We start from the raw sequence: 17,791 nt of genomic DNA, 5'->3' as shown, positions 1-17,791 counted from the left end.
ACAGATAGAGAGATTTTGAATCACAACAACAAACATATTAATGCTTCCACGGTATCCACACGAACAATCTGAATCTTTAGCCTTCTCGTGATGCTAGTCACAGTTTCAAAATTTAGAAAGAAAAAACATATGTTGTAGGTGATTTATAGAGAAAATTGCAAGAACAACTTAGAGGTTATTTGGCAGTTGCTGAATGGTTTGATGCAGAATGATTAAGTGGTTAGAATGATTAGGAGGCTCTCATGATATAGTGCAAAATGAAATATAATTATTTGGTAATTATTTACAACGAAATTAGGGCGCTGAATAGTTAAGAGAGACCCATAAGACAAAATCATTCAGAGGGTTTTAGAACCATTAAGAGACAAACTTTTTTTTTTGCCAAACAAGATTCACCTCTTAACGATTCAGATGTTGCCTTTTAACAGAACTATTAAAAGGTAAACAAACAACCTCTTACTTTCATAAAATGTCATACATTTTATGGTATTGTGAAGTATGGCATACAACTGCCACCATCCATACACCTTACTTAGTGTAAGAGGATCCATACACCATCGCTCAATCTTTTAATACCATCTCTAGTTATCCTAATTTATGTCCAATATAAATAACATCTTATTTTTGTTTAACCAGATTAAATCAATACAGATCAGATATAATAATTAACTTTAATTATTGAAACTTTTTATTCAGATATGTTCAAAGCATGTGACCCAATCAGTTATCAACATCTTGGTAATAAATATAAATCTCGTATTTGTATTTGTAAATGATGAGCGATATCTAGCCATACATCATCGTCACCCAAATGACTAGAATCGGTGACACAACAATTTATCGATTTGTAATCAATTTTAGTTTATACATTTAATTATTTTGTTCTTGATGTCTAGACTGAAGACGATTTTGACTTTCAACGTCCTTTATCTAAAAAAAAGTAAGACAACTTAGAAAAACCATATATAAAAAGATGTCAAAATACTATTTTTTATTTTAAAAGACATTAAATCTAATTAATTATTTATAATATATTTAATATATATATATAATATTTAATATTTGGGGACGACGTTATTCGAGCCCGTCCCACTCCCACTTTTTAACTTTTGGAGATCCTTGGTCCCCATTTTTTGCAGGGAATCCCCGTCGGGGCAGGTACATTGGTTCCCCAATAGGCAAGTCTCATTCTCATGCCTACTCACTAACACTAGGAGAGGGATCAAATAATGCGTGAAGCTGAAAATATGACATTGTTGAAGAGTTCTCGAAGTTTTATTTATCCTTCTTTATGTGATGTACAATAACTATTGGTCATATATTCAGTGAACGTAGATGATGGACCATAAACGAAAGTCGATTGAGCAAGGTTTTGGATAATGGCATGATATTTTTTGGCTTAAGCATCCATCTTGACATGGAGTAGTTGAAGAGATTCCATAACATCAGCCAAATTTGAGGCTTTAGTTAATTTATGCACTTCTTGATGTATAATGCCCATAAAAGTGCCAACAGATCTCTTACAACAAATATCATATCAGATTGATACCCATCAATCTTAATGCTTAGTCTTTCCAAGTTTTCAAAAGAGGGAACCATCAGATTTGATAATTCATGCCATCATTCGTTATTTTGTTGCATCGATCTTGAGACCCCTCAAGATCTTCAATCCTCTTCATTAGTTTATCCCTACATTTATACTGTTCATTATGATTTTCAACTTGTTTATTCAGGGTTTCTTCTGTTTGTCTACACCTTTCATTCAATAATCAGTTTGCCTCCATTAGTTGTTGAGGTAATGTTGCAATACACGCATCAGATAAACGAGTATGAAGATCGAACTCGTACAATCTATCAACAACTTGAGTATGCAAGGCATGGAGAATTCGGATTTGGTACACATGATCATAGCCTGGATGAATTTATGATGTTCGTTGTGATTGATCCGAGAGATGGACGTGAGTAATGGCTTCCGTTAAAGTAAGAATCAACTAAAAGATTGATGGAGTTCGTAATGGTGGAATAGAGCTGAATGGAAATTGGACTTCAGGTATCAAGAATATATAACTCTAAGAAACCTTTGTTATAGTTGGTACTTGTTAGGTTCCTAATAGATCTAAAGCAGTCAAGTAATCAACAGTGTAGGTAACAAGCAAGATATGAACACAGATCTAGGTCCAAACGTCATCATGTAATTGGTGTTCAAAATGATTACAAAGAGAATGCAGAGAGATAAATATTACAACCAAAATAGCTGTCTACAATAATAAACAATCTTTATTTGACAGAGTTTACACTTTTATTTATAGTACAAATGAACTTTATAGATACGTACTAATGAGTACAAGACATACGTTCTAACATGCTATAGTATCCTATGTGAAAGAACTAAAGATGAATAGGTAAGTACTAAGTCTGAATAAACACCTCATAGTTTTTTTTCAGAATCATAGGCCTTCACTTCAAAAGCTCTGAGTCTTCAGCTCCAGATCTCTGAACACAAGTCTGGTCATCCACATCAGAGTTTATACATATAGTTCTTTGAACCAACACCAAAGCAAATCTTTCAGTACTCCTGTTTTTGGAGATGGGGATGAAGTTATAATGATTTATTGGGATGAGACTAGTGTGAGTACTTCTAATGTGTTGATATCAGGAACCGATACTTGAATTAATGTCGATCCCAACTCTTTCAGTGGTTTGATGATGACCTCCCATGCTTAGTAAAATATACTTGTTCTATTTCTGTTTAGTTTCAACGATAATCTATGAGTTTGTCCAGTGATCGCTGAACATATATTGTAAACTTCTCAAAGCATAAGTATTTCTCAAATACAAAACTCACACCAAAGGAACCTTCAACAATGTCAAAGAAGTAGTTGAAGATAGAGACATTAGAAGTTCGTGATCTGAAGTGGATTCATTGATAACAAGAATGTCTAAATCAAAGCGTGAAATATGACAAAGACTCAACGGACACTGAACAACCTCTACAGATGAATCAGTGTCATCGATCAAATGAATCTTTTTCCACAAGACTAGTTTTTGTCTTATCATACATGCACAAACTAATAATTATTTTAAGTGTAGGATCAGATGTATTTGCATTATCATCAAATCAAATGGTCGACACAAACAACATTAATCAAAATAGAATTTGTTTCTATTGGATGACAAGGGTAATATCCCTTAACCAAAACCACAATTAAAATTTACGATAAAAATCAAAATACCGACACAAAAACCGAAATCACCAATCTTGTAGCCATTCAAAACTTTAAAGACGGTTTATGCTTCTATTCGAACGATAACCGTAACACTAACAAAAAGGAAACTCCGCATGTAATTAAGACGAGTTCTAATCAATGCTTTAATTAAAGATCGACAAGGGTTTGTTTTGGATTTAACACGTAGACATGTCAAATACTGAAAATACCCGTTTCGTTAATACTTTAAAAAACCGATTTTTTTTTTTGATTTTGTTTTTTGAATACAAAGAAATAGATGATGGAGGTTTCTTGAAATTGTAGTTCAAATTTGTATATGGAAATGGTGAAATGAAAAATTCGTGTCTTTTTAGGGTTCAAACGCAAACGCCAAAAGATATTTTCAAAACATTTCAATCCCCCCACAAAATTTACTCCCCGCGCCCCTCTTTTTCTCCCCAGTTGAAATTCAATCTCTCTTCCAATTTCTTGAAAAAAACCCATTCAAATCTTTAGACCAATCCAAATTCCAATCTTTGTCTTCCTCTTTATTCAATTCCTGCACATCCCCTTTTTTAGCGTGTGATTGACGCCCAAATTTCCATCCTACAATCCATATGAAGAAGGGAACTAAGCGAAAGGCTGCTGCGGCGAGCCGTAAGGATGAAGCAGCTTCTACTTCTGCAGAAGCCACCGCCGCCACCACCACCACCACCGCTGAACAGCAGCAGGAGCAGCAGCAGAAACCCACCAAAGCTGTTAGGAAGACAAAGCGTTCAAAGATTTCGAAGCCTGAATCAGAGCCTGAGTACTTCGATGAGCAGCGTGATTTGGTAAAATTATACGTGTAGTTAATTTGTGTTTTTAATAAATGGTTTTGGTAAGCTGCGTGGTGGATATGTAAATACAAGTGCTAATTCAACATCGTAACTGATCAAGATATAAGATCTATGGGTGATTTGTTACACAATTGATTCAGCTCAATTTAATCTTGAGAATATGTACGCTTTTTTGTGTTAGGTAGTGGATTATAGTGATTTATTGCTAAATTTGTATGCTGTTATAGATTTAAATACCGATGCTTCTTATGTGCATTGCTTTTCTCTAAATGTGTTTTGAACCAAAAATTCTCCCATTTCTTGTTTGTTGCATTTAGTTGTTCCTCTCTGTGGTACTGAACCACAGCTATGTCAAAAACATGATGTTTGTTTTTATTTTCTCACGAGTCATAATCAAGATTTTCGCTTCTTATGTTTTATTGGTTTCTTTTACTTATTGTTTTTGGCTTTTTGCAGGAGGACTTATGGAAGCAGGTGTTCCCTGTTGGGACAGAGGTTCGTGCCAGCATTTATGTAAAAAGTTCAAATTTAGTTAGTTTTGCTATACCGTGTAGGGTACTTATCGGCAATGACTATTTGATGACAGTGGGACCAGCTCGACTTGCTTTCTGAATACAAATGGAATTTCTCAAATCTAGAAGTGAGTTACATTGTCTTGCCTACTTTAACCCTAATACACCATTTAGTTGTACGTTTTGCGTTCCTCCAACTCTTTATCGCATTGAGAGAAAAAATGTAGGTGGTTCGTAGCCACGTGCTCTAATTCTCTAAGCTACAGTCCCCACTCTGTTTCCACTGGATCTGTTCCCGGGAATACCCTCAAAAAAGGAACCTTTGCTCTCCCCAGCCATTTCGGCCTCGTAAGAAATAAAACTAACCAAGTTTTTAAATGCTTTGTCAAACTGTACAGGAGGCATTTGAAGAAGGCGGGGTATTACATGGGAAGAAAGTCTACCTCTTCAGTTGTACAGAGCGTAAGTAGTGAATTGAACTCATTCTTACATTGCTAAAATCACATGTTTGGGTACTGAAAGCCTAGAATGTTGACTTGATATCTTGACCTTTTTACTTGGTTGGTTGATGATGACATTATTGTTTACATCCTAAATTTCTAATCAAGAATTTCAAGGTGTTATAGCATGCATCTTACTCATTACTCTGGGGTTTCTTATATTTTGTTATTTTTTTGTCTGTTGCAGCACAATTGCTCTTTTTTCAGGGTCAATCAAAAGTAACCTGCATACCTGTAGTGGTTGCGGTAAGTAGAATAAGCTTCTTTTTTGTTACTGTATACACATTTCAAGCTTTGCGTGCATGTCAAGGGCGATATATACATATATATATATATATATACATATATTTGGGTGGGGGTAGTATAAATTCTTTTGGTATGAGATGTAGTGGTAATCTCTTTGTTCTGTTGGTTCCATGAGGGAGGAATGTCTGTATAAAGAAGTAAAGCTGATTCATACTATCACATGTCCGGGTCAGCTAATTGTGTTTTCCAGCAGCTTTAGGAACACTTGTCATCATCTTTTAAATGCAACCTTGATGACCAAACAATTACTCACCTTATGAAGTGGCTCTAAATGTCCTTTTTATTTTATTTTCTATTTACTTTACCTTCAATATGACTTGACGCCTTGTGGACTGTGGTAACATGCCTTTGTATCTTTCACGTCTGTGGATATGGGCAACTGTGTTGATCACATGTATGAACAAATTTATCTGGCATGGTAATTTTGAAAACTGACTCTTGGTGTTGCTGCTGTGTATTTATGAATAAATATGCTCATGAAGATCTTATCATGATTGATGTTATCATATAATTAACAGAAGATCTACTTGTTGAGTTGATATTCTATTGTAGCTAACTAGATAATGCAAATGTTGCTTTCAATTGTTAGAAACAAGTGACAGAATCTCCAATTCATGTGTCTTCACATGCCTATGATTAGTTGGGAAGTGCTCAAATAATCATTCCTAAGAACATTCTTGCAATTCCCTTGTTGATATTTCAAAATATTATCTATATTTATCTTTTATACCATTGAGCAGGTTGTATCTCCATTTCCACCTTCGGATAAGATTGGAATTAATTCCGTACAAAGGGAGTCTGAAGAAATTCTTGACATGAAACAGATGAAAATGGATTGGGTTCCATATATCCCATTAGGAAAGCGGTATTGATATTTTCTTTATTTGGATGACCTTATTTGATGAGTTCCAATTAGCGCTTGTTATTTTGTTGTTGGTTACATTGATATAAATCTCATTGTTGCAGGGGTTCATCAGTTGAAAGACTTAAGTCTCAAATCTTTATACTAAGCTGTGTCCAAAGAAGGTATTCTTCCTAACTAAAAATTCCATTTTCATGCTAGGGTGCATGTTACTCTTGGTGTGGTTCCATTTCCTCTTTTTATTTGCTTGATTTCAACGATTCAGTAATCCTAGTTTTGTGTTTTATAACTTCATTTTGGTAAGGCAATATGGCTAGATTTATAGTTAATACATTGGAAGATGAGAATATTACCATTCCGTCCTCAACATAATGTGTGTAAAAGCTTGTTTCAGCTATCTTAAGCTACAAAGTTCGTTGGTTTTGACTATAGATTTCTAACTTTATTGGGCCAACATTTGAAAGTGACATTGAGTGTTTGTATGTTTGAACAATTGAACTTAAAATTTGAAGTGATCGATTGATCACCAAATTCCAACTTATGCAAACAGAGGTTGCTAATACTTGCACCATTGAAGGGTTTGTCTTTCTCTCATTATAATGTGTTTTGTCATCTATTCATTCTCTAGGCCTTCTTTGCATCATCGAACTATTTATACCATCAATTATGTCACTTTTGGCCATACTCCCATGACATTAAGTGTGCATGTGTTAAGTTTTGATATCAACTTGCAGCACTGACCTCATAAATGTAAATTTGGTAGTATTGGGTATATGAATGCTGTATTTCAAGAACCTGTACTGGATAGAGGTTTGTGAAGAATGCAAAATTATTAGATAAACCTTATCTTGAATTTAGAGAATTTTATATTATTGTTAAGTATGAAAGAGGAATGATTGGAAATTTGGAATCCAGTGCTTTGCTTAAGTAAGCATATGGATCTGCATTTTGGAAGCAGAGCATGCAGAAAAATCGAGCAATGGATCTTAGAAGAATTCCACTTTTTTCGGCACGACTCTTTCTATTTCTGCGCCGACATTTGAGTTGTCTCTCTTCTTTCTTTCAATCGACACACTCGACGCAGATAACTCCGGTGGCCCCCACTTCTGTCTCTATCAGGCGGCGAYAGCCCCCACCTCCATAGCCACAGCATGGAGTAGCAGCTCCGTAATCCGCTATCTAGTATCAATTGAAAAACATTTAGTTTTTTTTGTTTGACAGAACTAGGGTATACAGCCTTAAACAATTGATACCAATAAAACAATTTGTGAAGTGTTTAATTTCTTTAGTGTCATTGGTAGTAGTTGTATAGGGTCATGTTCTTGTGTTCTACAAGGTTTAGCTATCTAGAATATTTTGTTCCCCTCATGGCAATAGAGTGAATTTTATGATCATGTTGTGGTGTCGGTTTTTGCTCTTATGGGTGATCCCTTGCAAGGGTAGGTGTCCTCCTTCCTTCTTGTTGTTTTGGTTACCATCCTACATAAGTGAAGCTGGACTAAATACAGTGTTAATAATATAAAGGAAAATTAATCAAAGCAATTTATTTATAAAATCAAACTTCTTCATGAGATTCTAATGACTCAAATGAGAAGAAAATTTAGTGAAAGATATCTCACTTGTGACTATGATGATTGTAATGTGCCCCATGCTCTTTTACGCTCATTTTAGTTGAGGACCGAATTTCCAATTTTGTGGTTACCCATTTCTTAAATATCAGAGCAGACCTTATTTTGAGCAAACGTAAGTCTAATCAATGGGAGTTGAGGATGTGGCTTGCTTAATTGGTTGCTATTCTTCAATGTTTATTTTGTAGTTCTCTTGTATCCAGATTGATAGATAATGTTGTTTACTGTCTGTTTTTGATTCAGGGCTGGTTTAAAACATTTGAAGCTGGATCGTGTTAAGAAGTTCGAATACTGCTTACCATGTAAGTACATATGTAGATTCATTAAGGTTTTCAGTTTTTCTTTGGTTTACCCTTTGCCTGTGATGATCATTAACAATAGGGGGGACTTGTCTTTTTCTCAGTATGGTATTTTTAAATAAATAGTCATGTTGAATCAAACATGCTACTCATTTTCATGAATCATCTTGTATTTTGTGGTGTTATTTGCTTATTTTTGTCTTTGTTTCTACTGCTTCAATATTTTGTAGAAATAATTTTGGAGATTTACACTGCCCTTGGATTTGGTTTGTTATGTCTTAAGTGAATATAATGGCACTGACTTGTAAAAATCTGTCATTAGTCATGATGCTTATTCAACACAGGATTGGGCTCAAATTTGATTTGGGGATAGTTCATTATTATGGATGAAGTCTGTAATGCAACTACTTCAATTATAGCGTGATTCAAAGATTAACAATGGTTACAGTGTGGGTCTTTGGTTGGTGGGCAAAATTTGCACTTCGGAGCACAAGGGCTGGCTGGTGGTTGTGTTATTGACTTTTTGTGAGCATAGTTTTTAGAGCACCAGATTAACGCCAAATTTTTGGACTGTGTTGCAACATGAAAGTTCCATCCAGCATCCAGTGTCTACTGTTTGGCAATGATGCTGTTGCGAGCAGTGAGATTTAACATTGAATTTTCTAATCTATCATCTGTCAGTTGGCCAAGGTTGTGCAGTGGACAGATATCCTAATTTCTCAGGCAAACTTCTGGCATAGAACACAATGTCGTACCTTGGTACCTTTGAAAAATTTGCAGAAGACAGTGCCATTTTTGATCCTTGCTCTTAACTATAAACTAATAGGCAAATCCTGTGTTGGTGCTAGGCAGTTCACCTTTTCTCCGATTTTGTGTAGGTGGCATTACTTGAGTTTATGAATGCTTTGAATTCTGAAATCACACATCATTTTAAATAGAACTAACACCAGAAAATTTAGATATGTGATCAAGCTTGTCATGGATGATTAACTGAAAAGCTAAAACATCTGAGTAGAAGGAATGATAAGTTTCTCAAAGAATTTGGCATGAAACTGAGCATTCTGTTAAGATGTGTGTATGGTTGATGAAGACATTGCTATAATATTTTATATCAAGTGATTTTAGACAACTTTTTTATGGTTAAATTTGCAACAGCACCACAAATACAATGGCTAGAATAGCTCTACTTTAATGTAGCTTGCAATAAAACTACAATGGCTAGACATAGGCCTTATTTTGTAAAACCCTTAACCTATGCTGTTAATTGCGGTGAGATCTTGGATAGCGGACATTAGCAAAATCACGGTGGTCAGATTGCGGTAGTGCAATTATTGGCGCAATTTACCGCAATTTGGGGGGGGGGGGAAGCTATAGGGATGATGATGATGATTACGTTGGAGATGAAGGGGGAGAAGGAGAAGAGTGGAAGCTAGCCTAAACGAAGAAGTGAACATATTAGATGACGTTGACTTAGATGCTGAACGTATTGCTTGTGATTAGCTCATTTATGAACACTTTTCCTATTTTGCAAATGATATGTTTATGTAGGCATATTATATATAATTATATAATTCTAATAAATATTATATGAACCGTTATTTTTGGACCGCTATACCACTGCTATAACTGCTATTTCAAATATCAGTCCCCCCCGCAATTTTGTATTTTCACCGCTATAACAGCATAACCCTTGACCTTTAGGTTTCAAAGAAGTAACCGAACATTCATTAATGACGGTAGCAGTTCTTTTTATAAATTCATCAGTTGCTTAATTTTATCTAGAAGTCTCATTGCGTAAAAATTGTTGGTTGTTACTTGTTCGCCAATCTGATGCATGCTATACGAGATTCCAAACAGTGTCCATTGATATTCGTAGGCCAATCTAGTTGACCTAGAATTGCCTAGATTCTTGGTCTGATGAACTACAAGTTTTGCAATGTAAACCCTACGGCATTCACCAGCTTTTGTGCCATCTTCCCTTGGTGTGATATGTAATAGCTTTCAGTTGGCATCACTATGATACTTTTGTCATCTAACTTACAGGATTAGGTGAAGGCATATGTTTTAATAGTGCCACAACGTATGGGGACTGGTTGCATAAAGATCCTTGTTCTTAGAAGTTAGAACCTCTGAGAAGCATGTGGCATCTGGAAATCACACCACCTTATATGGGTTATTAAGACTTCCCACTTGGATTTGTGGAAGGACTTCTGAAATTAATTTCTTTTCTGTAAATCTAATACTAAAGAGAACCCCTCATTGTTACCCTATATTGTTCATAAATGGAGTGAGTATAGAGGGATGGATGATTTTTCTAGATGATGTGACTATTCCTTGTTCTGTTGTGACACCAACTGGTCTCTTGGGCCTTTTGTCTTTTGGTTTTGGTAATCAAATGTGCATTTAAATCTGTACAGTGTTGTCAATAAGTTTCTATTTTTGCAGACTTTTATCATCCCTTTAAGGAAGATGAGACAGAACAGAGTACTATTGTGGATATCATGTATCCAGTGGAACCAAAGCCTGTAAGTTGCTCTTGGCACGCTTTGCTTCTTTATTTTTTTCACCAGATTGCATTAGTGATCTATGTATTTTTGTGACTATTGCGTACAACTATACACACTTCTTTGCAATGACTATATCATTTCTATCTGATATCATGATCTATTCATGTCTTAACTTTTGGCTTTGGTTAGCACTACTTATTTCCCTTGATTCTTTTGGTTGAATTTCTATAGGTTGTCTGTGAGTTCGATTGGGAGATGGATGAACTTGAGGTGAGCTACAATCCTCTTTTCTCTTAGTTCTTTTGATTTAGGTACCGATTGGCTGCCTTTTGGTTTTTTGGGTATTTGTTTATTGGTTTTTTGAAGAGTATAAACATGCTTTGAAAATCATAACTATTATACAAAAATTATGTTAAATGCTAATTGTAATAGGTAAACTTGGTCTCTATATGTCTTTGAGGGTTACAAGAATTGGTTTATGAATAAAAACACATACCTACTCTTTGCCATTCATGAGATTGAGGTTTTGGTAATCCAACCAAATTTCTATAAGTTTTATTTATTTATTTTCTTGTTCATCATTTGAAATAATCTTGCCAAATAGGTTTTGAATTCATTACCAAACGAAAACCAAGTAAATTGTTGACATTACAAAAGAACTATGAACAAAATATAGAATTGCAAGTTTTATTGAACATGGCCTTGAATTATTTTCATGACTGAAACCTGTAAACTCGAGGCCATAAAGAAGCAATCATGCCACCGTTATTCAGATAATTATGGAAACAATGGTTTCGATCATCAAAGCATTTGCAATGTTCTTTTTAGGAATTTGCTAATGAGCTCATTGCTGCGGAGGAGTTGTCAGAAGATCAAAAGGATGCCTTCAAGGTAAACTTAATTGACTAGTTAAACTGTCTGCTTCAGTTGTCTTTATATAAAATAATTATCAACAATATTTCTTTTTTTAAATAGGAATTTGTGAGGGAAAAGGTTCGAGAAGGAAAGAGAGCTAATCGTGAGGTAGGCTTATTGTTCTTCTCTTGGATATTTGGTCTATATGCTGCTTGAGCTTGGTTTCAGCTTTGTATTCTTGACATCCCGTAGGCAAGGGAAAAGCGGAGGAAAGCCCGAGAGGAAATGAGTCAAGAGAAAGTGGCTGCATTTCAGAACATGCGGTTTTATAAATTCTATCCTGTTGCTACTACCGACACCCCTGATGTCTCCAATGTCAAGGTTTGATTATTTTCCTTTCATTTAACAGAAGTACACACACACACACACACACACTAGAAGGTACTCGCACAATGCATCAGAATACATCTCGATTTTAATGTTTCCTTTTATTCTGTCTTTGTCAATATTATAACACGTTTTTGTATGGTTTTGAGAAAATGATAATGTTTTTACGTTTGAATAAAATATAAATTTGAATATCCCATAAAAACTTGAAAATAAATATCAATATTAGAATCAAATTAAGTATGTAAAAGTTCTCGTTTTTTGTGTAATTTCTTTAATTCGATTTTTATTATAATTTAATAATGAAGTAATTTATTTCCGGTTGAATAATATATTTTTTTATAAATATTATAATCAACTATTCTCTCAAATGTTGATGATTATCCTAATAATATTTTAAATTTTTTATATTTAAAATGAGATATTTATTCTATATTTGATTATGTTTATCAGTAGTTAGTTATATAAATTAAAAATGGAGCTTTAATAAGGTGTACTGTACTTGAACACAATTTACGTGTAATTTTGAATTTTAAGTAATATGCATCAATAAAGATTACTTTATTCAAAAAAATGTTTTTTAAAGAGTATTTTTTTTATCAAATAGTGTGTGTGTGTGTGTATATATATATATATTATGTGACTGGTGAAACTTGACATTCAAGTAACATACTCATAAAATTGCATCTTTGTGGAAAACTCCAAGCTAAAACTGCAACTTTGCTCTTGATCAAGATAAATCTATGTTCTATATTTGACAGGGTATTTTATACATTTGATTAGGATGTTTTTTTTTATTAACCCGGATATCCAACCCGTTATACGAGCCGACTAATCCCAGGGCGACCACCTGCTTTGTAGATAGCCCGGAGTCACCGCATTTGAACCTCTATGGCCATAAGGGGATTTTTATTCCTCCTTGGATTTGAACCTGAGATCTCCTGGTACTTTTGACCTTTGGAGCCAAGCTCAAACCAATCAGGCACCACCTTTGTGGTTAATTTGATTCAAATGTTGCAGTTCTTAATCAAGGTTTCCTTTGTTTGGCAACTTTTAAGATACTTATTTTTTGAGCTTATTGATTAGTAAGCCAACAAGTAGCTTATCGCTTGGTTTGTCAAACATAGCCTTTAATTGACCGATTCCCTTGTCATTGAATTTGTCCTTGGTTTTGATTCCTTTGATGTGACAGTGAAATTACCTATCTGCTTGATTTTGATCATCAAAATCCCCTACTTTCAAAGGGCATTTTAGACCTTTGATTGATTGTAACCAGGTTAAAGGAAGAGTATTTGGTTAACCGTGTGTGTGTTTTTTGTTGCAGTCTCCATTCATAAATAGGTATTACGGCAAAGCGCACCAAGTACTGTGACTGTGAGCAGAATCGTGTTGACGGGCACCCTTCACGTCCTCCTCTATGCTTCTGAAGATTTCCATGCATGTCATGTTGCGGCTCGCATCCAGCCGATACATGGAACACATCGACAGTTTTAAGAGATTGTTGTAGATGATGGTTGAAGAGAAGACTCTAGTAACCAGCAAAAGGGGTTTGTTTGTGTATCATGACTTGATATATTTGTAGGTGTAGGAATTTTGTCCTTCAATTTTGAAATTTCCTACTAAAAGGCTATGAATTTGCTTATCATCCCAACTAGAGATGGTTGCTTAATCACAACCTCAATCAACAAGTTTATTTAATTAAACAGAATTGGACCTATTTCCAAATAAGGTGGGTGTATGTGTGTGTATATATATACACATATATATATATATACACACACACACACACACTTGAATAATTGTGTGAGAATAAGAGTTGAGAAGTGTAAGAAGGGATTTGGATCCTTGATCACTTTTAATCTTAAAATAACACATCAATTGTGTTTTAAAAATGCATTGATATGGTGTTTCTCCTTAGTATTGAACTAATGGAACTCTTTAGTTGGTATTAATCATCTCTTCTTATCTTATCACCATAACTCTTGGGGGTGGTTGGTTTGTCGAATGGAATTCGAATTCATCAAATGAATTTGACTTTGAGGGAATATAATGAAATTTGATCATGCCTTGTGATTGCGTTTGGTTGCATGGAATTGGAATGAAATTCTTAACGGATTGGATTTTTTTTTGTTTGGTTTACGGAATTCAGCTTTGGAATCGAAATTAAATATCAACAAATGACCTTTTATGATTTTTGAATAACAGAATTGGACTAGTGATATCGATAGCTAGTTATCTTGAATCGATTCCTTGATTACATATGTTGTCTATCGATCTCGTATAGATGGAGAAATTACGAGAGAGCGAGAGTGTACCAGATGGAGATCGAACCAAAGATCAATTAGATGAGATGGTATACGCAACGTTGAATGAATTTTGATTAGAGAAGAAATTTGTTGGAAAGGAATTGAAACCCGAGGGTATTGCCATGGAATGTAAAATCTGTGAGTGAAAAAATTTATTGGAATTGAAAGGATTCTATCAGTTTTATTCCATGAACCAAACATTGTATTTGGAATCTGGTTAAAGAATTTGGCCATTTCAATTCCATCCAAATCCATGAACCAAACAACCCCTTAGGTTCTATTTGTTTTGTGAAATTGGAATTTAAGGGATTTGAAATTAAATTCTATTTATATATATTGGGGTATATATAAACACGTTAAACGACAACTTGTTGAATTTTAAGAGGTATCTATATTTATTATGCATGATGTACAAGTTTTGAACCTAAACACATTCCATGAAACTTCCACGTTCTAAAAATAATATTAAAATCAAATTATTTTTAATTTTTAAGTTACATTTTATAACCTTATAATTAATAATTTAATTTATTTTACATCCCTTAATTTTCCATTTTTTATTTTACATATTTATTATATTAATATTAATAATCATATATATGAATTAAAATACCTTTTTTTTACAAATTATATCGTTATCAACAAAATGAGGCTAACAATGAACATTTTTTAATTTAATGCTATTAGTAAATACCATAAACGCGTAGTGAATTATTTATAAAACTTTATTTTATATCTTAAAATTATTTATTTAATTTGTTTTATATTTGTTAATTTTTTATTTTATACCCTGGTGTATGAGGTCATTTACCAAATGCTTATCGGGATAAATGCTTACCGGTAAATTTAACAATATGATTTACTTACCGGGTAAAATTTTAGTCCACCAAAACGGTATCTTATGTAGCAATTTACCCGCTAAACACTAACAGTGGTAAGAGTCGTCACATTCACTTATCAGATAAGATTCTTGATCCTTACCATATTCATCCGGTAGGTTAATGTGACTTGATATACACTTATCCGGATAAACGTTTCCGACAACTTTTCTATAATTGTGGGAAATTAATTGTGATGGTTAAATATTAGTTAAATGATGTACGGAGATATTAGTGTTGTAGACAAGGATTTATAGGGTGGGACCCATTAATTTGAATGGTGGTGGCCAACAACAACAATAATCAATTGTAAGATGCCAATTTTATTAATTTATTAATATTTGTTAGGTACGGACACAGATCTCAAATTATGTAACGGGGCCTTGTCGGAAACCCATACGTAATCCGTGTAGTTGCGTTTGCGTATAAACCATAAATAAAACCATACAACTAACAATTGTTAATGTTGTGCAGTATGCTTCAGTTATGTTGATATATTAATGTGCTCATGTGTACTGAAAATTTCAATTCTCAGATATTTCAATATGCAAGAGGAAGACTCATTATCAAAATGACAAAAGCTCCTCTGTCTTAGTCTAGTAGGTTAGTAACTCACACGACCGCATGACCCAACTTTATRATAATCAGTTAKAAATTTAGTTTTTTTTTTTTTTTTTTTTTTTTGCAAAAAGATTTAAAGATTCACAAATCATAATATGACTCACACAACTATTCGGTAAGTTCAATCAACAGCAGAAATCAGTCATTCGAGATTTCCATCTTTGATTTCTTGAATCTAATTTCATGGCCGTTAATCGGCTGGAAAGAGAACTACATGCCTTAAAAATCGAAATAGCCGAACTTTGAAGAACAATAGAAAATAAATTGAGCTGTTGGAACAATGGCGTTACCCGGTTCACGATGTGCATTCAGTATTCATCACTACTAGGCCCTGTGCCTGTTTTTATAATTAAAGCTCGGTTGTTCAATTCATAAATTATTAAACCCAAAACTAGTAATAGATGACAACTTGATGCCCCTTTAGGCTTTGATGCCATGTACGACCGCACGGGCTGCATGTAGCCAGGGCCGACCCTGACAACTAAGTATACGCTAAATGAATCAGTAATAAATTTTTTTAAGAAAAATTATGAATAAATCTTGACCTTTTCTTTTTGTCGGGAAAAAATCTTGACGTGTTTTCACAAACCTTAAAATTATGCCATGATCATTAACACTTAGAAACAACATAACAATGTTGTTTTTTTATGCTTATTTCATGTAGATATGTATACATACGCACTATATGTGTGCGCGTGTGTGTATACATATAAGAGTTGCACAATATAATGACGATTCTAGATCTGGCAATGTAAAGACCGAATCTGGACCGGAGATCTAGGACTGGTTCGGTTTGGAAAAAGTTTGATCCGATACATTTGGTCTGGTTCGTTCAAAATGATACTGCCTATATTTGGTCTGAAAAAAGATGATACAATCTTCATATATTCTTCCAATTCTTGTAACTTTCTCGATTTTCCTCCGTGCTCACATTAACGAGAGACTTCTTCTCCAAACACGTCATAAAAACACTTAAGTTCGAGTTTGATGGCGGTGGTAACTCATCTGTTATCATTGGTGATAATAATATTTTGATTTTGATCCTAAAACTATAATGCTATATGTAAATCTAAGATTCATCTGTGAATCAACTAAATGATTCATATGTGAATGACTTAAATAGTTCATATATGCATATAACAACAAAAATATGAACTAAATCGGTTTCATATATGCATTACTATAGTTTACATATATGAATTAGTTAAATAGTTCATATATGAATCATAAGGTTCACATATGCACATATAATTTATATACGAGTTCATATATACACATATAATTTATATGTGAATCACACAGGTTCACATATACACATATAGTTTTATATATGCACATGTCGCCTATTCTACTGTAGTTGTAAAAGTTACGAAACTACCTCATTATCTTCTGCATAATTGTTACCATACTATCGAATTATCTGGTAGAATTAGCTCCTGAAATCTTGACTGTTAATTTTTTAGTGGAAGAGCTAGGATCACTTCTCTATTTCTCATATATTTGTAGCTTCTCGTTAGAAAAAAATTAAAAATTTACAAGGGTTTAAAACAAAAATTTTACAACTTTTACCTTCTACCTCTTTTGCAAGGGATCCCACAACACTGGGAATCAATCAAAAAAAGTCTCCTGAAATCAATAAAAAAAACCCTGAAAAATTCATTTGAAGTCGACAAAAACATTAAAAAAATTCCTTGAAATCAACCAAAAATCCCTCGAAGCGTGTAATTAGGATAAAAACACGTCGAACGACTTTGCGGGCCTTTAGTCTACCTTAAAGGTGTCCCCACTAGGAAAAAAATCTGCCACTGGCCATGGTAATTTTTTTTAAAAGTTTCTTGGTTAAATTCAAAAAGGTTTTATTAAACACCAAAATGAACGTTGTTCATAACTGTAAAAGAGTAATGAAATCATGTGTTCATAGGTGAAAGTGTGAACAATGTTCATAAAACAAGTTGCACATATTTGATAAAACATGTGTTCATAGGTAAACCAGATTACCACATACCAACAAAACTAATGCGATCACAGGTGAATCAGATTATCACATACCAACAAAACTAATGTGATCACAGGTGAATCAGATTA

At 33.9% G+C, this 17,791-nt stretch overlaps 1 protein-coding gene across 1 annotated transcript; it reads left to right on the top strand.

The window, feature by feature from the left end:
• Window positions 1–3,637: 3,637 nt before the first annotated feature.
• Window positions 3,638–13,599, top strand: LOC112516018 (protein HEAT INTOLERANT 4). The gene is made up of 14 exons (XM_025123029.1): window positions 3,638–4,039; window positions 4,502–4,540; window positions 4,632–4,685; window positions 4,956–5,019; window positions 5,245–5,303; window positions 6,104–6,228; window positions 6,330–6,389; window positions 8,097–8,155; window positions 10,598–10,677; window positions 10,891–10,929; window positions 11,488–11,550; window positions 11,635–11,682; window positions 11,767–11,895; window positions 13,226–13,599. Exons 1-14 carry the CDS (start codon window positions 3,824–3,826, stop codon window positions 13,271–13,273), a joined length of 1,083 nt encoding a protein of 360 aa, XP_024978797.1. The 5' UTR covers window positions 3,638–3,823; the 3' UTR covers window positions 13,274–13,599.
• The last annotated feature ends 4,192 nt before the right edge of the window (window positions 13,600–17,791 follow it).

This window comes from Cynara cardunculus (genome assembly GCF_001531365.2).
Source record: "Cynara cardunculus var. scolymus isolate 2C chromosome LG 7, CcrdV1, whole genome shotgun sequence".
NCBI lineage: Eukaryota > Viridiplantae > Streptophyta > Magnoliopsida > Asterales > Asteraceae > Cynara > Cynara cardunculus.
Note: the sequence above shows the minus strand (reverse complement) of the source record. Positions and strands in the feature narration are given on the sequence as shown.

Excerpts from the sequence above, each read along its gene's own strand:
- LOC112516018 (XM_025123029.1), top strand. The coding sequence starts at position 3,824 with ATGAAGAAGGGAACTAAGCGAAAGGCTGCTGCGGCGAGCCGTAAGGAT. Across the intron at positions 11,551-11,634 it reads ATCAAAAGGATGCCTTCAAG|GAATTTGTGAGGGAAAAGGT; the intron begins GTAAACTTAATT and ends TTTTTTAAATAG. Across the intron at positions 11,896-13,225 it reads CTGATGTCTCCAATGTCAAG|TCTCCATTCATAAATAGGTA; the intron begins GTTTGATTATTT and ends TTTTTGTTGCAG.